The sequence below is a fragment of the Mizuhopecten yessoensis genome, unplaced genomic scaffold (assembly GCF_002113885.1).
Source record: "Mizuhopecten yessoensis strain PY_sf001 unplaced genomic scaffold, ASM211388v2 scaffold6647, whole genome shotgun sequence".
Lineage (NCBI taxonomy): Eukaryota > Metazoa > Mollusca > Bivalvia > Pectinida > Pectinidae > Mizuhopecten > Mizuhopecten yessoensis.
Window position 1 is genome coordinate 140,656 of NW_018406654.1, and position 23,112 is coordinate 163,767.

The following is a 23,112-nucleotide window of genomic DNA, read 5'->3' on the forward strand; positions in this document are numbered from 1 at the left end:
TGGCGAGCTAACTGTTCCATTGAAATGGCGTAACAACATGGATAAAGGGGACATAATAACATCATATTAGTTTCAGCTATTAAAATTTTAAAAATGATAGGAAATTCAATCATCGCATGTATAATGATATAAAACTTAATGTTGATGAATCATTTGAATATGCATAATATTTGTTTTTTTTTACTGTTTCGCTATCGTGGCATATCTTGATGTAACTTTTTTCTATTTATCTTTTTTCACTATCTTCAGTGTTGCCATACTGTTGATAAATTGAATACCCACTGTTATAAAAGCAGAATATTGCTTATTGCATATGATAGTGTTTTTTCACTGCAAAGTATACAATGAAGAGGCATAAAGAACAAAGCATACCAAATGACATTATTTTATTTTATTTTACTTCATATCATAATACACTCCAAATATGGCTTTGTGTTTGGTCTTCCTCAACCGATCAATGACCCTGTAAAAAGAAGATAAATCTATCTGTAACTGGCCGTTTGCGACTAAAGTCAAGCTCGACGTGAGTACTGCTTATGTTGTGTGATATATAATGCGTCTTTACGTTTATCTGTTTTTTAGATGAAACTCTTAACAAATTGATTTGTGTCAATTTAGGAGGATATGGTTAATATCATAAAATTGGACAGAGAGTAAGAAAAACTCATTTATTCTTTAACGAGTACAAAACGCAATACTAAAAATAGGAGGTTGAGTCATTTAATACCTTCCTTGTTTTTATGAAAAGATTCTTGTAACACAACCGATACGCATTTCTATGTGACGTTTTGATGACTAGTATGGTATGTTCTCTGTCACCTTCATCAGACAAATGACCAATGAAGTGTATGTAAACAAATATGTAAAATGTGTTCGAATTGTACATACGCTTACAGCTTAGTCGAAACGACATCGTTTTTTTTTCAACTAATATTGAAAGACTCGAATACAAAAAAAAAAGAAATGTGATTATTATCGAACATGAACCGTAAGCTTCCTTATTTTCTCTATATAATTATCAAAACAACACCACTGCAAATCAATTCAGATAAAAGCTTTTATCCCCTCATAGACAAATACTGATACATCTTCATTGTTGAAATGGTACATCAAAATATCCGCAAGCTGCTTTTATTTCCAATCATTTGCAAAAGAAATCGTAGTTTTATCGTAATCCTAATTTAATGAAGATTTAGATTTGCACCAAAAAATCATTTTAATATTCTTAAAAGAATGTTAACAGATTTTTACGATAATCTTTTTAACCATCTCACGCTTTATCGTGAGATTAATTTACTCATCGTTCGCACGTAATTAAAATTTCAAGGCCACATGTGGTGGCCTCTCGATTTTATCCACGCGCTCGCGATGAGAAAATTAATCTCACGTTAAACCCTGACAATACAGTGTGATAATCTGTAAATCTATGAGAGATTCGGACAGCTGATTGAAAAACCAAATTGGAATCTAAGGGCTAAATAGGTAAAATAAGACTATGAGGACATTTTATCGTCCCCACCAGGATCTTATTAGGCTATATCATTTGTCTTTGACTCCAACCCAGTCTTCATTTATAGAATTCGATTAACGACTTTTATCCTTAAGAAACACAGAAGCCTGTATTTATGAAACCGTTCGTTCTCATGCTCAAGCATGAATTCTGTGCTCCAACAAACTTTCTTGTAATTCGCTAAAATGATTTCAAACTATCAAAAAGTCAAATGTAAACATTGAAAACGGTGTTCGGCTTTAACTCTCCTCAATGGTTTTGTTTGCATCATTGACATGACATGCTAAGAGTGTTTAATTCATTATTACGGGAACAAGAATTTCGGCCCGAGCACAAAATCTATGCTTGAGCATGAAACCAGTTTTATGAATACGATGGGCCCAAGTCTTATTCTCCTTGAAGATATATCTTATGCTGTGCTTTTCTATCAATTTTGAGTAGGAAAAACAGTTCTGTTTACCTAATGGTATCATATTATTCTTATTTGACAGTAATGCGTGAAGGATAGATTGATTTAAAATGGCTTTGAATTGGTGTAAGCATTACCCGTTTTGACGTATATCGACGCTTGCGATGTTGCCTTTCCATACACATTTTGTGCATGACAAAGGAAAGTTCCGCCTTCCTGGGTAGATTTGATGGCCAGGGTGGTATTATCGGAACTTCTTGTGGTACCGACAGGGAAGCTGGTACCACCACTAACCTATTTATATGTAAAAAATAATCAAGTTTAAATATTGATTTTAAATTAATATTTTGCAACAGTTCCTTTTGGATGGATGCCAATGTATTGCGTCAATCATATGTGAGCATTTCTGAAGCAGTTTAACATTAGAAGGATAGTTTGTTGGTATAAGTAGTTATGGTCTCCTTGCGCATTTGAAATCGAGAAATTAAAATGTTTGATTTGTTTTTTTCATCAGTGTTAATTTCAATCGTGTTTGCAATAAATAAATAAATAAATAAATAAATGGATTAATTAATTGATATAAAAAATAAAATACACATTCCTTTTATAGGATACAAAGCATGTACCTTTTTTTTCGCAATAATGTCGTCGGCATGTGCATTTCAAGGGTTAATTAACTGATATGTGAGGCTATTATATTATATACAGATATAGACATGCAAGCAATCTTTACCTACGTTAAAAAAAGTTGTCATCTTGTGCAGCTGAGTTAAGCTATTAATGTTTTAAGTGTTGTTATGGTCCTATAACACACATTGCCATTGATAAAAAACGTTATAAAGCCCGGTGGGGCTTTATGTAAGTTTGGCAGGAATAGAAATGCTTTATAGGACCATAACAATATCTCTTAAAATATTCATTATTTATATTAACATGTTGAGAGAGTAGTTTACTTAATGTAGTTATTTAGAACAGCAAATAAAGTGTCGGCTACGATGACATTGATGACGTCACAACAGAGATCGATTACGTCACAATAGCAAATATTGTTATAACTTCATAATAACATTTTGCTTCTCAATGCATTTCAATGGAAGGATGCAGAGCAAATGTATATATATGCTTATAAAACACATACCGATCTGTAATCCCAGTAGATGTTTGGAGTCGGTACACCTGTTGCGGTACAGGTCAAGCTCGAGTGTGTTCCGAACAGCACAGTTTTGGTAACAGGCTTCGTTATGAAGGACGGACTCACTTAACAGATATCAAAGAACATTGATATAAACAGAAATATCCCACCGAACAGGAACAAGTGCATCAATGTCAGCAAATCTCTTAAATTTGATATTGTTAAAATGTACATGGATAGGTAATCAAAACACTCATGTTTCAGTCATTTAGGAAATAAGTCTGACGGATTTGGCATTTTTTACCGATTTACGTTGAGGGCAGCAATGTTTTTAGTGTGATTGTATATAAATATACACATACATTTCAATAGATTAACGATATGATGGCGATGTCACCATCATGATGCTACGAAAGTCGTATCAGCTTTGAAAGCATCTGGTTGATGATTGACGTCATCATCATTACTACGTCATTATCACTACTACGTCATTATTACTACTACGTCATTAACACTAATCATATAACTTTTAGGTTTATTTTACTTAAATAGTTACAAACTGGCGTTTACTCTCACAGAAAAATGAATTGCATTATCTTCGTTGTACTAACGGTGATCAAATAATATGCTGATTTGTAAGAACAATACAAATCACAATTCCGAACGTTTTTCTCTGTAAAAGAGGCTTTCAAAAAAATGAAGAATGTTTAGTTAATTTCCTTAATTCAACGATATAGCGCTCAACAAACGATGCTCACGCATTAATAAAAATCTCCTTAACCAGTTGTCGAATGAATATGAAATTTCATTTTTGCATACTTCATTTATCCCTGATTACGAATATTACAAATAATTCCTAAATCCCTGATGAGGCCGAAAATGACCCTTTGTAATTTTGAATTCCCTGAGTGTTTATTTTATTTGCTTAAAGTGTTTTTTCCTTGGATCAACCGAGGTGGTTCGTGCGTAAATCAATGTTCTTTAAAGATGAGATGATATATAATATAAACTTTATTTGGCTTACAACAATTATGAAATAAGTTATTACAACTTATAAAAATCACTCTTGTTGACCGGGATGTAAGCACGCTGGGGGTTCTTAATGTGGGGGGACACCGTAGTACCCGAAGAAAACCCACGTGATCGGGTAGGTGAACCCATACTTGTTCACGCCCAATCGGAGAATCGAACCCCGGCCGCCTTGACGAAAGGCGAGTGCGATATCGACTGAGCAACCCGACCATCCAATGTTATGTATTGTGGGTGTCACCGGCCACATTTTCATGACAGCAGATAATTAACACAAACATATATTCAAAGGAGTAGAGGCGTTAAGGGTCATTTCCGGCCTCATCCAGGCTTTGCTACTAGTTGTCATATTCGTAATCTGAGGTAAATGGACGACACAAACATTAAATTTCAAATTCATTCGACATCTGTTAAAGAAGATATGGAAGATATAAACCTGTAATTTTCACAATAACAGACAATGATATCGTCTATCGTGCGCTTTTTACGTTGGTAATTGGCCATTGCGTAGCAAATTTACAAAAAGCTTCTCATTTTTTGAAAGCTTCCGCATTGCAACAACAAAATAAATATATATTTTTATATATATGGTATTTGTCAATAAATATCAGTTGAATATTTTTACTTTTGCTGACCCATGACACTGCAAGTAATTTTTACGCTACATGAACAAAGATTCAAGTTGAACAAAACAACAATCCTGAAACTTTGTATGATAAGTTCTACTTACTTCCAACCACTGTAATTTGAAATTCAACCGTATCACTTCCGTCTATGTTATGTGCGTTACAAAGGTATTTGCCGCTGTTTTCATTTGTCGCTGCAGTGACTATTATTTGAGTTTCTGTCATGAGCACATTTCGAGGTAGTGCTGCTTTCTGAATTTGAAGATGTTAATTTTGTTTACACAGGCGAAAACACAAACTATCTTATGTATTTCAGGATAATTCAACGCTCTTCTTATATTCCGTCTTTGCGTGTTGCAGAGTTATCTTCTCTTGTGAGCAGTTATTGATTGTTAAGTCATTGGTTTGTGAGAGTAACGTCATCAATTTTTGAGAAAAAGACGCATTTTTCTCACACAAACCAATGACGTAACAATCAATACTTGCTCACAAGAGAAGATAACTCTGCAATACGCAAAGACGGATGTTTAGTTTGAGGTCGATGACCTTTACTTTGTCCTTTTCTTTCGACACCCGAATATGAAGGCAAATAAGTATCACATATTATCTTCTTTGCGCAAAACTTATTTCTATCAATTGAAAAATTTAAATAAGTCAAATTAGCATGCGTGTTTTACATACGTTATACAAACAGGAAATGCTAGGCTTTGGATACCCTGTGGCGTTAAACTGAATCGTGACGTCATTTCCGTACAAAGTGGAAGTGAGTAATGGTGAAACCAATATGTGTGGTGCAACATGAACATGCGCTGTACAAAATAGATAAATATACACAAAGATAAAAGTACAAAATGGCACGTATATAGAAAACATCGAAACGAAAGCCACACAACAAATTTTCATCTGTGTGAAATATAGAACAAAATACTGAATTTTTACAATGTGAGAAAAACAACAGCGGTAGAAAATATAATAAAAAGTAAAAGTGATACCCCAAACAAAGGTTGCCCGTGACCTTTGACCTTTTAGCCAGGACCGATGATAACCGTAATCTTATCAGGTGAAGAACTTAACGATACCAGAACAAAAGGCAAATAATCATAATTTGTTTGGGTTTATGAAATACATTGTATCATGCAAACATGCTTTTTACTTTAAAAGTGGCCGAGCGTTATCCTTGACATTGTCTTTTGACCTTTTCACCTTGACCGACGGCCACCAAACTAAATCAATGCAGAACTCGATATTGTCATACTAATTATAATATGAAAACTATTATTGAAGGGTTCAAGAGACATCTTAAACACAAAATGTTTATTATATTAGGGACACATGCACGGTTTGACTGAGGAACCGATTGCTGCAATGTGCATACCTTCATTACTAGGTAATTACTGAATTCATGAAATACATCCAATCCTTCAAAACCAAAACCTATTACAGCGGGCGAAGATAGCGATAATCTGAAACATGCTTTTCTCATTCAGATGTCTCCTGACACTAGCAAGGAATGTTTTAGACACGAAATATCTCAGACATAAAAAATTCAATGTTAAATCGTAAGGGACGTCATAAGGCATTTGTGAGGGATGTGAGGTACTTAATACAATATAGCAAGATCGCAAGGACATTGAGCAAATCTGTCATGTGCGTATCCGTTAAACGTGTTATACAAATACAAGATAAAGGCAAAGAACGTTTGAACACTAACATAAATTGAAAATGTATCTTTAGAGCTTTCAAAAACGCCTGTTCCCTGTGTCAAGCAAAGAGTGCTCAAAACAAACAGAGCCTTTATTATTCATAAAAAGTTGATGAATCTTATTCCAAACGTCACATTGTATTATGGAGCTCGTATGACATCTGCCAAGCTTGTTCAAAATTGTTTATGCAAATTTTACATTTAAATGACAGAAAATAACGATGTAGAAGCCAAATAGAAACCTACCAGTGAGCACATTGAGAGTAGCGTCCGTAGTGACGGTACCGTATGCGTTTGAAGCGGTACAAGCGTATGTACCACTGTGTAACTCGAAGGCGTTGTCTATTGTCAGGTGGGAATCGTGCAGGGACACGCCGGGGATGAATTTTAGACTGGCTTCATCAATTGCAACGCCGTTTGCTTTCTAAATTAAAACAGAACAGCAGAATAATCGACAAGTGTAGGGATAGTTGTGCAGACACGTATAATAGGTAGATGTTTCTGTTTTATTAACAACCTTTATCTATGGATATTATATGCTGTTATTCTAGACACGGCATTTAAATGTAGAATATATTTTGAATGACGAAACACGTTTTCCTTGGCAGCATTCAAGGTGATGTTCAACTGCGCATTTTCAACAGGAACAAGACGGAAGGAATGGACAAGAAGATTGCTAAATGAATATTAGGAGGGCGCAGGAAGGGAAGAAATGTCGGTAAAAGATTGCTTAATTAAATCAATTAATTGGAGAAGGAATGAAGAGGGTCAGAAAGGAAATGAGATAAGAAAAAAACTTAGTTGAAAAAGACAAAGATATATACAGAGCAAATGGTCATCTGTGAAGGAATGGAAGAAGGAAAAAGCACCTGATGAAAAATAAGGATGCTAAATTTAAATGTCAGAAGGAATTAAAGAATGCTAGGTAAAAACAACGGAAAGTAGAGCGGTCGATTTTCGGAAAGAAGGAAGGAAAAATAAGTGTAATGTCAGAAGAAGAAAATTTGCGAATATTAGAAAAAGAAAATGAAGGAATAACAGAAGAAAATAATTATCATGATATTGAGATTCAAGATAAATTTGGTCCAATTTATTTTCCTACCGATTTCCAGCTCCATGAAATGGTTGGAGTCGGGTTTCCAGAGGCCGTACACACCATATGGACACTTTCTCCGTGAGTTACATTTCCTCCAACTGGTCTTTCGGTTATAGATGGAGAAACTTGACGTCGGAAACAAATGAAAAAAAAGAAAAGGACGAAACAAAACCGTTTAGCCACATGCATGACTGTGTCAACTGTGCAAATAATATTCAACTGAATGCATTGTTCTGCCAACTGTGCTTGTAAAGGGGGAGTAGAGATAAACGAATCAACAACTTTGATCTGAGTGTCAGACCAGAATTCGAACCCTGAACTTCGGAGTCGGTTTAATTTATTGAGCTCCCTGGTCAACGGAAGAGGCCTGGCCAAACTGTACGAAAATTGTATATAACCGGAAGTTAGGAGAGGTAATTGCATGTAGGAAAAAACACTTAGGACTACAGTTAATTTCGAACTGTTTATTTCTAAACATGCTTTTCAGGCTGGTTAGTATGTATTCTTGTTACATCACTAATACGTGTTTCTATGTGACGTTTCGATGACTAGTGCGGTATGTAATCTGTCACCTTCATCAGACAAATGACCAGTGCACACAAATGTGTACCAGTTGTCTACAAATTGATGTCGATTCGGGTATGCTGTAAGCGTATGTACAATTTTTGTTATATGTACATGTACCAATGTGACTCGATTTGCTATTCTTAAATTTTACTTTTACTTAACTTGACAGCAGTAAGCGAATGTTTAGAGATTACTTATGGTTTTAGAAAAATAATCATATCTTAGGGATAATGAAAACATCAGAATACTCACCTCCTTGTACGTTCAATCTGATCAGTTTTAAAGCATTGCCGTTGGAGTTCTCAGCAGTACACATGTATATTCGACTATTTGTGGGAGAGGCGGTCGAGATATACAGCGAATTTCCATTTTGGAAGACATTGCTCGGAAATTTACCCTGAAAAGTTAAATATAAAATTAGTATACATACATAAACATATAAATGTGTAAATTTTCTTTCAAACTTAAATTGAACAATTGTCGCTACGCTATGTTTGTTCTTTTTGCGTGAAGCTGGTTTCCACATTCATACCTCATAAATACAAAAAAGTCATGTTTCAATCATGTTTATTTTAATACATCATTAAAAATAACTTTAGTTTAAGCAAATTCTACCAAGAATTTGAAGAATGCATCGTTTTATCTGAATCGACAGTCCGTCATACTGTTTAACGGGAAATGTTCGTCGCATCTACAAATGTAGTATGTTTTGCCTTTCGTATGGAGGGAAAATGTAGCACTACAACGAACATTATTAACATAAACAATAAACGCAGTAATGTTATTACATTACACAAAAATGTTATTGAATATTGCATCTTATAACATATTCAAAAGGAATTGGACAACAGGCGTATTGCCTATACAACCCCTCTCCTAATGTAGTAATGTAATGTGAAGGACGAAATTTACACCGAGCAAATATCAGGTGAGGCGTTCATTTTAATGTAATATTGTACTTTTTGAATACTTACCGCAATTTGAGACCATGTGATATGAGGAGTTGGACTTCCGGTAGCATTGCACGGAATAATTACATCACTTCCGATCTGTATGTTTAAACTTGCCGGAAGTGATATTGTCAGTGGAACAGGTGACGTATGCACGTGACCGACAGGTAGGGTGGTGGGTTGTTTGGTTGTCGTCGATGGCGTCGTTGCTGACGAATAAAAAACAAATCGTGCAATCGACAAAAAAGGATAACTTTGTAATTTTTAGCACTATTATACTGTAAATTAAGTTCTGAAAAAAAATCATCAACGCCTACATTTTGTAGTGATTATTGTATAACATGTATTAATAAAACGCAAAGTTAGATAAAAAGCTTAAATTTCGGTTACGTGCTTAGTTAATGTGTCATCATGCAAAAGAAACATGAAATCTGACATGTATATACCATATAATAATATATACCATCGTATGGCATTACCACTATATAACCCTACGAAAGTCAGTTGGCATTCATTTATGCTATGAATGCCATTGGGCGATTGTTTGTTGACGTTATCATTATTATGACGTCAAAATTGTCACGTTAGATTACCACTGACCCGCCCTTGGTGAAAGCTGATATATTTATTGAACAGGCATATACGATACATACATTATTTGAACTAAATGCTGACTAATAAAAAGCGTAATTTAATTTTCTATGAAATGCACAGATTCCTTAAAATGGTAGACATAATATTGAACTGTCCTCATGGAGTTTGCCGAAAGAAATCTTCAGAAATAAGCGGGATATGCCTTGCAGTTAAAATGGCTTTAACATAAGACAGTCTTGAAACGAGGTCGGGTTAAATACTCAACCTGCGTTTTTTTTTTCGAAATTGTTGGGTATACAGTGGACACGTTGATTTTACAATGTATTGTCCCTGATACTCATCTCTACCAAACTATTCCAAGGCTTTACTTCAAAATAATAAAAAAGTCTTCTACAACGTTAAGGTTCGAACACGTGCCTTGAGCCGCCGTCACATCTTACGGTCACGAACGTAGTTGACCGTAGTTGACTGTAGTAGACCGTAGGTAAACTAATTTAAACGTATTTAACGTTGTTAGACGTAGTTATGAACTTTACATAACTTAGCCCTGCTATACCCTATTTCACCCTATTTAACCGTACTTAACAATACTGCGAACGTACTGTGAACGTACATCAAAGCGTAGTCTAACTCTAGTAAATGCCCCTATTTGACCCTGCTTGACCCTACTTGGCCGTAGTTTTAAACCGTATTGCCATGTTACTATGGTCAACTATGGTCAACACGACTGTCAACGACGGCAAACACTACATAAACGTTCAAGTATGGACAATTACGGTCAACTAGGGTAAATTAGGGTTAACTACGTTCAAACTACGGTCACAGTAGGGTCTTTGCATCCAAACTCACTGTAGATATATTTTGAACGTGTTGGAAAATGTTTGGCTGGCCACGGCCACATCATGAGTTTCTTGATAGTTCAATCTACGTTGAACTACGTCTAACTACGTTTTATTACTTTTAATGTAGGTCATCTACGGTCATCCCCAGCTACGATCAACTACGTCACGTGCGTAACAGTAGGATGTGACCGCGGTATTAAAACACACACGTATCAAAACACTGTCGATTGTTCTTGGACTAACGACCTCCTGGTACATGGGGAACGCTGTTCGAAGATATGTAGCAATACATTTTCTGAAATTTGTTTGCTATATGTAACTTATACTCATGTTGTTCACCTACTTGTTTGATGAACAGTTAGCGTCACATTCGTCGAAATTGTTCCGTAGTGATTTTCATAGGAGCATGTGATGTAACCCCCAGACAAGTCCATTGGAGGGTTAGTTATGTGTAAGGTTGTCTGCGCGTGATTTGTGTGTATCGATGACAGCGCTTCCATGGAATGTGGCTGCAATATAAAACAGATATAAATTGCCGACGTCATCACGATGTCTTAACTGTAGGTAATATAAACCACAGCGTTTCATATACAGTTTTTAAAGACACTCTTCGCAGGCTTAATACTTCAGAAGTCCCTATATATTATCTCCTTGGTGATCGAAAAAGTAATATTTTACACACCAGATTGAGAAATAACTCTAGTACCTTAAACAATCACTTATTTCATGCTAATTTAATAGATTTTCAGCACTGTCAATGTGGACATCCTATCGAAGATACATATCACTTCTTTTTTACTTGCAATAATTATGTAGATCAGAGAATTAAACTCTACCGCGAATTAAATGATTTCATTCCACTTAACTTGCAGCTACTACTATACGGTAAAAGTGAATTGTCGTATCAAGAAAACACCCTAATAGCCAAACAGACGCAGCAATTTATTCTAGATACTAACAGATTTTGAGTATATTTTCCTGCACTTCTTATATTAATGTTTACTAACTAATCCGAATCTAGCTCTCTCTCATTCTCCCTCTCTCTCCTCTCTCTCTGTCTCTCTTCACCCCCCCTGTCTCTCTCTCTGTCTCTGTCTCTGTCTCTCTCTCTCTCTGTCTCTCTCTCTCTCTCAATTAAAGCAAATGTGAATATATATGTTATATGCCATCTTGATCATTTGTAGTAATATATTGTAGGGAAAGGGCTTAATATAAGTTGTAAAACTTGTGCCCAACTCCCATTGTATATAAATTACAATAAAATATGTTTAAATCAACTGTAGGTAAATATCAATATAGACTGAAACATAAATTTGTATTTAATTGAATAGAGTTATAGAAGAAATCACCTGTCTTTGTTCAGAAACAAAATACAGTGTTTCTATAACGGTAACATATTGTTTTTGTTCTGATCGTAACGAAATTAGGTCATATAGTTTACAACTTGACCGTTTTACAATTTTACCGTTACACTGCTATGCCGTTATAAAAATGCACCGTTTTACAACTTGGCCGATTTACAACTGTGTTGTTATACATATCTACCGCCTTACAACGATACCGTAACACCTCTGTACTGTTTCACTACTATAGAGGGCACGTTAGTCTATAGTGTTAGGACGCCGGGCTCGTGACTGAAGGGTTGCACGTTCGAGTCACGGCACGGCTCGGCACGGCTCGGCACGGCCCGGCGTTGTATCTTTGAGCAAGATACTTTACTCCGCTTGTTCCAGTCTATTCAGCTGTAAATGCGTACGTGGTTGGGCCGTGCTTGAATTGTTGACTAATTCTAATTCTAATTCTTTTTATTCTGTAAGCCATTTGACTGCTAGCTGTGAGCGCCGAAATGGCAGCACCGGTTGTATGCTCCCCAGGGAGTTGAGACAGATTTCGGCTGGTTGCAAAAGCCATATAACCACGGATAATAACTTGTAAACCGCCTTGAGCCAACCTACGAACTAGGTTGTGATAAAGGGGTATATAAGAACCTCGAAATATTATGTATCATTACAATTAACACTTCCTGAGTAGGAAAATTCAGTCTTTTTACAGCCATATCCTTCCGGTGTCAGTATCGAAGGATACTAGGAAACAGTACATCTACGATATACCGAGAAATCACAAACCAGACCCGTTGTTTCATACAGAAATTCAGCAATTTTACAATGTATCACTTTACGGCAAACATGTATACTAAATAATTATGTGCCATTATTCAACTGTTGTTTTTTTTTTAAATACAAATGTACTGTTTTACGTTATATACAGTTCTACCACTATACACCTGTCTCTTATACAACTAATAACAGTAAATAATAATCTTTTTCTATCCGAGCATAAAGTTTTTACCGTATTTGGTATTTCAGTAGACATACATTGCGGCAACAATTCTTGAAATGAAGACTATTCAATTGAGTAGAAAATCATGTAATACTTACGAAATTAAATAGCCAGTGTATTGTTGGCGATGGCGATCCACTCGCTCGACAGGTGGCGCTGTAGTCGCCAGTGCCGGTAATCATGTCAAGATGCGCAGGCGGTCTTTCAATGAATGTTGGTTTATCTGTGAAGAACGTATATATATTATTTGAACGTCACGACTTTTAAACGTTGAAGGAATTGCATTTTTCATATGAATACCACAAGGAAAGTAACAAATTTCATGAAACGCGTTAACGATTGATCTTGAATTTATGACGTTCCATTTGGCATTTACTTTAAGTGCTAACTGAATGTTGTTCAATATTTGTATCTTACATTTAGATATCTAAACACCGAATTAAAGTCAAAATTCTCTAATTGAGCAGATTTCAACGTTTAGTATAAGTCACTACAATATTGTGTATGTTGTTTTAATGAATAGATCAGGCATTTTTAAGAGTTGGTTTGCTGCAATAATGTCGTGTACAAGTTGGTCATGATATTCATTGATGATATGAATGCCATTTGATCTTAAGTTGTATGATGACGTAGCCATTAAATGGTATTATTATTTATAAGATGACCGGTTTGAGCCATGATGTTCTGTTATAGGCGTGCTAGTACTTTAAGTACCTATTAAGACAGTCATCATAAAGAGTAAAATATTAGTAGATAGTTGATTCTGAGTTTGCCGTATCAACTATCTACTAATCTTTTACTCTTTGGTGATGACTCTCTAACCCATCAAGAAAACACTACATTTTTTCTAGCCGTCCAAAATTATATATTCAAAACTAAAAGATTTCAAATAAACGAATAGTCCTTTAACAATTTCTTTTTGACATATATATATATATATATGTATGTTGTGTTGCATTCGTTTTACTACTATGTATTTGGATTTATATGCTTATTTAGTCATTTTGCCATTGCATTTATTCATACCATAGTATGTCACTAACTGGCCATGATTATGATAGTTTGATAAAGTGATGTGTTACCTTGAGCGAGCAGGACGTGCCAGGGACGAGACGGGAAAGTGTTTTATGGACTTATATTTGATAAGTGTGATGGCTAGTATGTGAACTGCCACGTTTTTAATAATCATGGCGGTCCTTTGTGACATACAAATTTTGTCAATAGTTGATTTAGTTGTGATTTATTCTATGTAACTTGTATATACATTTTAACCTTTATCGAGTGTTCATTTACAGCATTGCTGAAATTTTCATCTACTATTGCATAGTCATATTTTACAGATTCGTGTTCCACATACTCATTGCAATAGAGCAATATGATATTACCTGATGATGATCATATGTATATTGATATGTTATTCATTCCTGGTTTCCACTGCATAACAATCCATTACCCCCTCCCATATTCCCATAACTATTATATTGTACACATTACTTCATTATTGTAGCTAGTGTTGACAAGTTGATTATTAAGCAGGTAACACATTTACATAAGTGTCACGACACTTATTTTTGTTTTCTTTTCTGTTCTATAAAACATGTACTTCGTTGTTTGTCAAACTATATTTGAATAAAACAAAGTTTAAACCAAGTACGCATTGGTTACTTTAACGATCCTGGTCACGGCCCCATTTATTTTTTGTTTTACAGGAAAGGGTAATTCATTCGGAAATTAAAAGAACTATTTTATTTTATTGTAAATATTTATTTTTACACAATAATATTTAACAGCCGCATATTTAAAAGAATAAACAGATATTCTCTCTACTTTTGGTGACAGTACATTGTATTCGATGCATTTTTTGTCTTTGTTGGCCACATACCTACAAAATAATTTGATTTTTACACATACCTCCAGTGATAATAAGTTCAGTTGTTGCGGACGCAGTGCCTACGGTGTTCATAACCGCACACTTGTAAATACCAGCATCATCCACTTTGCTGTTTGATATTCTAAGGTAGGTCGTCCCGCCGTGGTGCGTGACGTGAGCGTCTGACGGTAGTGTGGTATGCTGTAAAATATATTAAATCATGTATAGTATATGATAGCCGTACAGTATATACAATAACAATAAAACAATAACATATATCGTAGTATCAATAGCGTCAACAGAACAATTAATAAAACAATATCGTACATACGGCGAAAACAGACATAGATTCAGTGCTACTATTTGGGTAGTGAGGTGGCGCAGTGGATGACACACTTACCATTCACAAGGCGACCGGGGTGCGATTCCCCAATCGCACGTTAACAGGTATCGCGCTAACATCCTGGCCAACACGAGTGGTTTATATAAGTTAAAAAATCTTGTTTCATAATTGTTGTAAACAATATAAAGTTTACAATTTTACCAATTTTTAAAGAAATAGTGAGACGATGTTATCTTTATGGTGTCTCTTTAATGATAACGTCACAATTCTTGCAAACCAAATACAGTACTTTGTAATGATAATTAACTGACATCTTTCTCCTTTGATGATAAAAACAGCACATATGTATACCAAATTTAACAATAACGGACTTATTGTTATTACACATTTGTGGTTGTATGGAAGTGAAAAATGGAAATGACGTCGACTTTGGTTTGGTCGATATTGACTCTATATTTATTTTACATAAAGATGAAATGAAAAAAAGTGAAAATTTATAATGACGCGACTTTGTCTCGGTCTTCGTCTTTTATTAGGTCTATTAAGGCACAAATTCACCTCAATAAAAATCTATAATCGATACGTATTTAAACACAATCTCATTTAACATAAAGATCTTTAATAAATCCATTAAAACTAATCAATGATGACATTATTTTGTCTCGGTCATTATGAACACAGATTTACCTCAATCAAAATACATAATTGATACACATTCACACACAATTTTATTAAGAATTAAATTAATAAATTGTAAATGAATTGATATATGTATATATATATGTGTACTTACCCCATTAAAATACCAGCGTGTAGTTGGTGTAGGGCTTCCTGCGAATCTACAGGATATCGAAAACGAACTTCCAACGTGGTATGACATATGAGGTGTCATAGCAACAACAGGTCTGTGAGTAAAGTGATGCGAGGCATGAGTCGTCGGTGCTGGTGTTGTTTTTATTGTTGTTGTTTGTGTACTTGTTGGCGTTGTTTGTGTTGTTGCTTAATTAAAACAAAAAAGAAAAAAAAAAGTAAATTATTAAAATCGAAATCCAATTCATAGAAATGGATGTGAATCAATAATGAGCCAGCTTTAATCCAAGCGTCAAAAATCCTGTCATCGCTCATCCTTGGATTCTTTAACCTTTTCATTAATAATCAGGATAATCGCTAATCCCTGGATTCTCTAACCTTTTCATTAATAATCAGGATCATCGCTAATCCCTGGATTCTTTAACCTTTTCATTAATAATCAGGATCTTCGCTAATCCCTGGATTCTTTAACCTTTTCATTAATAATCAGGATCATCGCTAATCTTTGGATTTTTTAACCTTTTCATTAATAATCAGGATCTTCGCTAATCCCTGGATTCTCTAACATTTTCATTAATAATCAGGATCATCGCTAATCCCTGGATTCTGTAATCTTTTTCATTAATAATCAGGATAATCGCTAATCCATGGATTCTCTAACCTTTTCATTAATAATCAGGATCATCGGTAATCCCTGGATTCTGTAATCTTTTCATTAATAATTAGAATCATCGCTAATCCTTGGATTATCGAACATTTTCATTAATAATCAGGATAATCGCTAATACCTGGATTCTCTAACCTTTTCATTGATAATCAGGATCATTGATAATACAGTCAACGCTAATTCCAATTGAAAAATGTTGTGCATTTGAATGTGTATAACTCTTATCTCGGTGGTATGGTCTGATAAGATAGTTTTAACTTTCCACGATATGTTGGCCCGACACTAGCAGCTGGCATGTTAGAGACATTCCATTCCAATCGAGGTTTAATAAACAAACGATATCCCCTTCTTGGAAATAAAATCTTCCAATTATTGGCATATTGGTATTATACTTACGTAATGCATACAATGGGTTACTTCAAGCGAACGTGTCACTTGCAAAGACCTATACCGTCACATAATGACGTCGCTATGGCACGTGTAATGCTACATGACCTAACACTATTAGACAGGTATAAAAGGTTTATTTTTGTATACAAACAATGTAGGTATTGGACGTGTTGCAATGTTGCAAGATCGACTAGTCGATTTGTTAAGATCTGACTAAGTTAGATATACGAATATTTTACCTGCACTACGATGCAATTTGAACAATTCACACGTCATTCGACAAAGAGTGTTTCTTTTATTTATAGAGGGTGTATGCTTAATGCATGAATTATGATACTGGATCAACACGCTGAGATAGGCTCGATACGTACATTGCTTGTGTATAAAGCAAAAATTTGATACATCGATATTTCCAGACTGATTAAATTTTATTGAAGATACTACGAAATGACAAAAACTGATAATCACATGTCTTGTTTTGAATTCATATGTTTATGACGTCAACACTTCCACTTTATCAAGCATCGTGACGTATTGCACGTCAGCGTGGATGATGTATATTGTCACATACTTACTCCTTGCACATAGCCGATTGTTACACCTTGGGGTGTCACAGCACTCGTAGCACATATTATTTCCCGACATTCCTACAATAGTGCTGCAGAGCTGGAATTCAACGGATAATTACACGTAAATGTTAAGACAACACAAGCTCAGTACTTTATACGTTACACTCAGTTTTGCTCTCTTCTCCCCTTGGATATATCATAGTATAACCGGAGACACGCCGCTAGCTAATTTGTCGGTCTCTGGTTAAAAAAAAATACCAGTCGCTTAGCTCATAAATTATGCTCGTCCTTTGAAAGTTAAAAGAGGTCGACAACCGACTACAACGCCAGTCAACAATAGCATAGTTACTCAAACACGCGATTCTTAATATTTGCATCAAACGATCAAACCAGTCTTCTTGTCTCATCCACAAGGTGGCGCATATTGTGCCTATGTACAGAATGATATTTAACAGCTGCATGTATTATGTCTTTTTGTATTGCAAAGTTATCTGCTCTTGTGAGCAGATATTGATTGTTTCGTCATTTGTTTGTGAGAGTAACGACATCAATGTTTGAGAAAACGGCGTAATTTTATCACACTAAACAATGACGTAACAATCAATACCTGCCCACGAGAGAAGAAAACACTGCAATACACAAAGACGGAATACAAAACTTAAATGAATATTCTCTCAACATCTGGTGACAGTACATTCACTACAACGTTTGTCTTTGGGGGAAGGGGACCGAACTAATAGATAATATGATATTGACACATCACAGGTGCATATATCAAAAGTGAGCGTAAGCCTTAAACTATCAAGGGTGAAAACAGCTCATTAATTAAGTTTTGTTAATAATATACATATAAAAATGTCTCAGAGATAAGTGTGATCATTTAGAGTTATCGTAGAGGCAAATTCGATACAAAATAAAACAAATTTATAAATACAAATATATAAATAAGCAAATAATTCAATAATAGAATAATAAATAATTAAATAATTTAAGAAAAACAACAAAGAAAATATCATCCTATGCATGAAATACGTCTCAAGTTACTACACACCAAAACCGAGTTACAGTCACCCAATATAACTTTGAACAAAACCTTATCTACAACAGTTCTGATTTTAGGGAAAGATAACCTTTTTTGATGAGCATCCAGCCACATATCTCATTTCATCTCTTGGTCCCAATTGGGTCTGGTATACCGAACACATCTAAAAAAGAAAAATCAATTACGAAAGTTACATTTATGTTATCGTGAGTTATCACAGTTTTACTTTATACACAATCAACGTTCGTATTATCGTGTTGAAACGTTTAAGGCCGAATGATCCCTGTTTACATGCTATGGCTTTGACAGTCATGGAACTGCAAAGGATCAACAAATCTTGAAACATTGCGACACGGTGACTTGACTATGTACATTATTTGTGTATTTGGCTAGCTCAGTCATAGCTTGACAAATGCACCAGTCGGTCTTGAAACGTTGCAACAAGGTCAATACGGACATTGTTTGTGCATACATATATTTAAACTGATGAGTCTTAGTTATGCTATAGTATATTGTTTTACTGTTTCAGGGAGAGTATCGTTGAAACGATTCGGCCGATAAATAACAATGCCAACATGGCTTTCTTACCAACTACATGTATGTGCCAGTTTTCTTCTGTAAGTTATAATTATATGCAACAAAATGCAACAAAATGCAACAAAATACAACCACAATGTGAAGAAAGGTTCCAAAAGTTACGTGTAGTTTTGTCTAAAAAGTGTCTCTGACAGTCAAAAAAAAAGCCCACATTGGCACCTCTCCTTATAAAATTGTATTCGAATCAATATTTTGAGATTTAAAGATAAACTAAACAGATGATAAAAATAAAATTTATAAATAATTCAGTTATACATATGTATTATCCAGCAACACAATATTTGAGATTTCACATTCTTACATTCGGAATAACCTCTAGATATTAGTTGATACCGATCAATACTCACACTGTCCATATTGCACAGCGTTGTTGTGAAGTTACAATCCGAGGGGTCCATCACGTCAGCACACTCGAAACACTCCAGTCCGTCGTCTTCCATTGAGGTATTATAATATATAATTAAGGAAATACACCAGTGACATAATTCATCATCCTCGAAATCCAGCGGTTACGCATAATTTCTCTCTCTGCCTCCCTGGAATATGTTATAGCAAACAATCGAAGGCACATGACCAGCAATTGTATTAGGTCAGGTAAAAAAGAATGATCATTTACGTGTACTAGGCTAATACCTGTTCTTTGAAATTTACAGGGAAGCGACGCACAGCTTCAAATCCATTACATTTTCCGCTACGCGACCGCGATATTCTTATGATGTACATCAACGGGTCAAACTAGTCTTCTCGTTTTATCCACAAGGCGGTGCATACTGAGCCTTCGATTTTGCTATGACATATTCCAAGTGTACAGAGAGCGGAGGTGAGCATAAATCCTGGATATCAAGGATGCATGATTTATTGAAGGTGTGTTGTTTACATTTAGCCACATATTAAGATAATTCAACCGAATAAGAAACTAGAACCGTAAATTTTACTAACAAATGATAATTTACGTAAAATGGTATACAATACACAATTAAACTTGGATTTTAAAAGCAAGATCTACTATTTTCAAATGAGCTGAAATCGACTAAATGTTAAGTTTTAAAGATATTGCATTACAAACATTAATATTAAAAATGGCATGACACTTACGCTAGTCTGTTACCTTCATTTGAATCACAGGTCTTAACGCTAGATATAGGAATGAGTTACGTAGAACAGTTTGTGTCGGAGAGGTGTGATACGGTGGTATATATAGCACGCAGTTTCGATTAGGAATTAATATGATGACCATATTTACTAATAACATGACAGACAGACAGACAGGCAGACAGACAGTGCATACCTTCGGCATATATATATCCCAAGAACAACGCAAGACAGGCACCTGTTGAAGACACATAAATATAAACAATGCGTAATTGTTTACATTTGTATATATTTAGTACTGAATATAAGGTAGCATATCAACATTAAGTTAACTTTTGGAGTCAATGTAACCTTCATTTAGTATTTACCATGAATAAATATAGTAGCGTTATAAGCCGTTTATCCATTAAATACTTAGGGTTTAAACAATTGTATTTGTATTTGTATTTGCGACATGTAAGAATTTCGGGTTTCGACTCAAAGAGCAGAAACGAAATAAAAAGAACACGAAGAAGAAGAAGAAGAAGAAGAAGAAGAAGAAGAAGAAGAAGAGGAAGAACATGAAGAGAAGAAAAAGGGGAGGAAGAAGAAGATGAAGCAGAAGTAGAAGAAGAGAAGAAGAAGAGAAAAAGAAGAAGAGGAAGAACAAGAAGGGAAGAAGAAGAAGAAGAAGAGGAAGAAGAGGAAGAAGAAGAAGAAAAAAAAAGGTGAAAAAATGAGGAAGAAGAAAATGATCCGTGAATGACATTGTGGTAGTTATAAACAATGAAAAAGGCAAAAACACAGATATGTGTTTTTTTGACATTTTAGAATACACGATCAGACTGTGAGTACAAATACATGTAACAATGTGTGTTACTCAAGTGAAAAATGTCTATTCGCGCAAAAGTGTAAGACGTCAGATATATTTTGTGTTGCTTAGTTGATATAACTGTAATTGTATGTGCTTATAATACTCCAAGTGAAACATAACCTAGCATTTCCATGCACCAATGCTTTATTTTCTTTCTTATAAAACTCAATCGAACAAAATATGGCAGGCAAAACATTGTTGAAAAATGTTCGGAACCCATTTTTGGTTCGACTAATTGATTAGATCAGTGGATAAAAACCGATGATATTCAGCACGAATAGAATTCAGAGTCCTGAGATATACAACACCCTGTATAATTACATTTTGAAATGCATGCCCCTTGCATTACAGAGATTGAACACTGGCATTATGAGTACAGTATGTTGATCCGGGTATGCAATAATACCAGGTATGTTCATGGATAAGTGACGAAGAAAATGTAACAAGATGCGAAATCATTCATAGGAGGAATAGCATTTACAATTTATTAGAATATGCATAGAATAGTTTAAATTTATTTATATATTTATCGAAAAGCTACCAACATGCGCGTTTACAAAAAATGCAAAAAAAAATATGCAACCTTAACATATTAAGACATCGTAATCGCTTTTAATTGATGATTTGACAAATACACACATTTCAATATTCCAATGTAAATGCCAGCGTGAATACTTCTACACTGTTCGCCAAACATGTTTCTACTGATAAGATAAGGCTTAACAATCCATACACGAAATTGACCCCACCAATAAAGCAAATATGCTAATTATCTTCACTGGAATAAACATATCATACGAACAAGCTCAAATAGAATAATGACGTTTCATTTACAAGTAATTATATATAATGTCAGTAAACTCACATAGCCATGCAGCTCCTTTTCTGGCCATGCTGTTGTACTGCTGAGCTAAAAATCGATATGTGCATGCCGATGACAGTGTTTACTGATAAGACATTGTAGTCTAAATGATCTTGTCAGCTTAATGGGTTAAGGTATATGACATCATATAGCGTTTCTGTCAAAGTTAAAATGTTCATATGGTTTGATTGCATTAATATATGTACAAAGCATGATGCTTCAACGTTAGATGTGTTCCAGTGTTATTTATGTTACCCAATTATTCACGGAATGATAATTGCGATTTTATTAAAGTTGAATATGATCGATTATATTTATCGAGTTTGAAGTGCAATGTTACATATTTTGGCCTCCGTCGTTACAGGAAAAGATTCCATTTAAAATCTGTGTACAAAAGACTGCAGACAGTTATAATTGACTTAAATCTTCTTCATTTCTATAGTTATATTAATCAAGATATTAGAAAAAAACAGTTCGTTAGTTTTCTGCTTTACATAATAATCATACACAATAGCATAATAAACAAACATTTTCCATCACATAATGTGTCGTGTTATCCAGTGAATATTCCTATGTCAATTTTTTGGCGTAATAACCCTTGTAATATGATCTTTCAGCCCTGTGATTGGTTGTAAATGTCAATTGTTTCAATTGTGACGTCACGCCTAGGACAAGTACGTGACGTCACATGCTTACGCACTGGATTCAAAATGGCGGCTTTTTACATTTCAAGGTCGCATGGAAATTGTCGTTTTACACGAATAAATGCCACAAAGCTTGACTATGTGATACAAAGGATCTTACACTCGTTTCCTTTTAATATGAAATTTATGAAACTGGTAACGAACTTTTCATTTAAGCTTGCCATCGGCTCGCTAAATTGATTTTTTTTTTACTCTTTCATAAATCTCATATGAAATTGAAACTCATATAAGGTCCTATTTCTATCAACTTCTATCTTATCAAAATATTTTGTCTTAAAGGGACATCACGCGAAAAGCCATATTTTTTAATGAATGTATGTATTGTATGCACTTCCACTTATGTTACCTCGCTATCCCCATATTCATAGTCCGTTCCAAATGTCCAGTTTGACCACTTGAATTGTTCGGGAAAGCCCTGCTAAAAATAGCGCCGGTCACGTCACCTGACTAGGCAGTAAACACGAGCGGTCTGGGCGAGATGAAACGGTTTCCAAAGGGGCCCCCAGAGAGGGGCGT

The 23,112-nt window shown here is 34.9% G+C and overlaps 1 protein-coding gene across 1 annotated transcript; it reads right to left on the reverse strand.

The window, feature by feature from the left end:
- Positions 1 to 377: 377 nt before the first annotated feature.
- LOC110452365 (hemicentin-1-like) lies at positions 378 to 21,979 on the reverse strand. The gene is made up of 18 exons (XM_021500840.1): positions 21,896 to 21,979; positions 20,374 to 20,415; positions 19,433 to 19,518; positions 18,577 to 18,651; positions 17,453 to 17,543; positions 15,804 to 16,009; positions 14,709 to 14,868; positions 12,896 to 13,020; positions 10,801 to 10,966; positions 9,046 to 9,230; positions 8,324 to 8,468; positions 7,511 to 7,629; positions 6,655 to 6,832; positions 5,388 to 5,515; positions 4,811 to 4,958; positions 3,058 to 3,176; positions 2,057 to 2,213; positions 378 to 463 (listed from the first exon to the last, which is right to left on the reverse strand). The coding sequence occupies exons 1-18, from the start codon at positions 21,921 to 21,923 to the stop codon at positions 447 to 449; spliced, it is 2,175 nt and encodes a 724-aa protein (XP_021356515.1). The 5' UTR covers positions 21,924 to 21,979; the 3' UTR covers positions 378 to 446.
- Between the last annotated feature and the right edge of the window lie 1,133 nt (positions 21,980 to 23,112).

What these genes read in the sequence shown, in the direction of transcription:
- LOC110452365 (XM_021500840.1), bottom strand. Translation starts at nt 21,923, where the DNA reads ATGGCCAGAAAAGGAGCTGCATGGCTAT. An exon ending in TACACTGGCTATTTAATTTC is followed by an intron (nt 10,967 to 12,895) that starts GTAAGTATTACA and finishes TTTATATTGCAG; the next exon opens with CCACATTCCATGGAAGCGCT. An exon ending in TCTACTGGGATTACAGATCG is followed by an intron (nt 2,214 to 3,057) that starts GTATGTGTTTTA and finishes ACATATAAATAG; the next exon opens with GTTAGTGGTGGTACCAGCTT.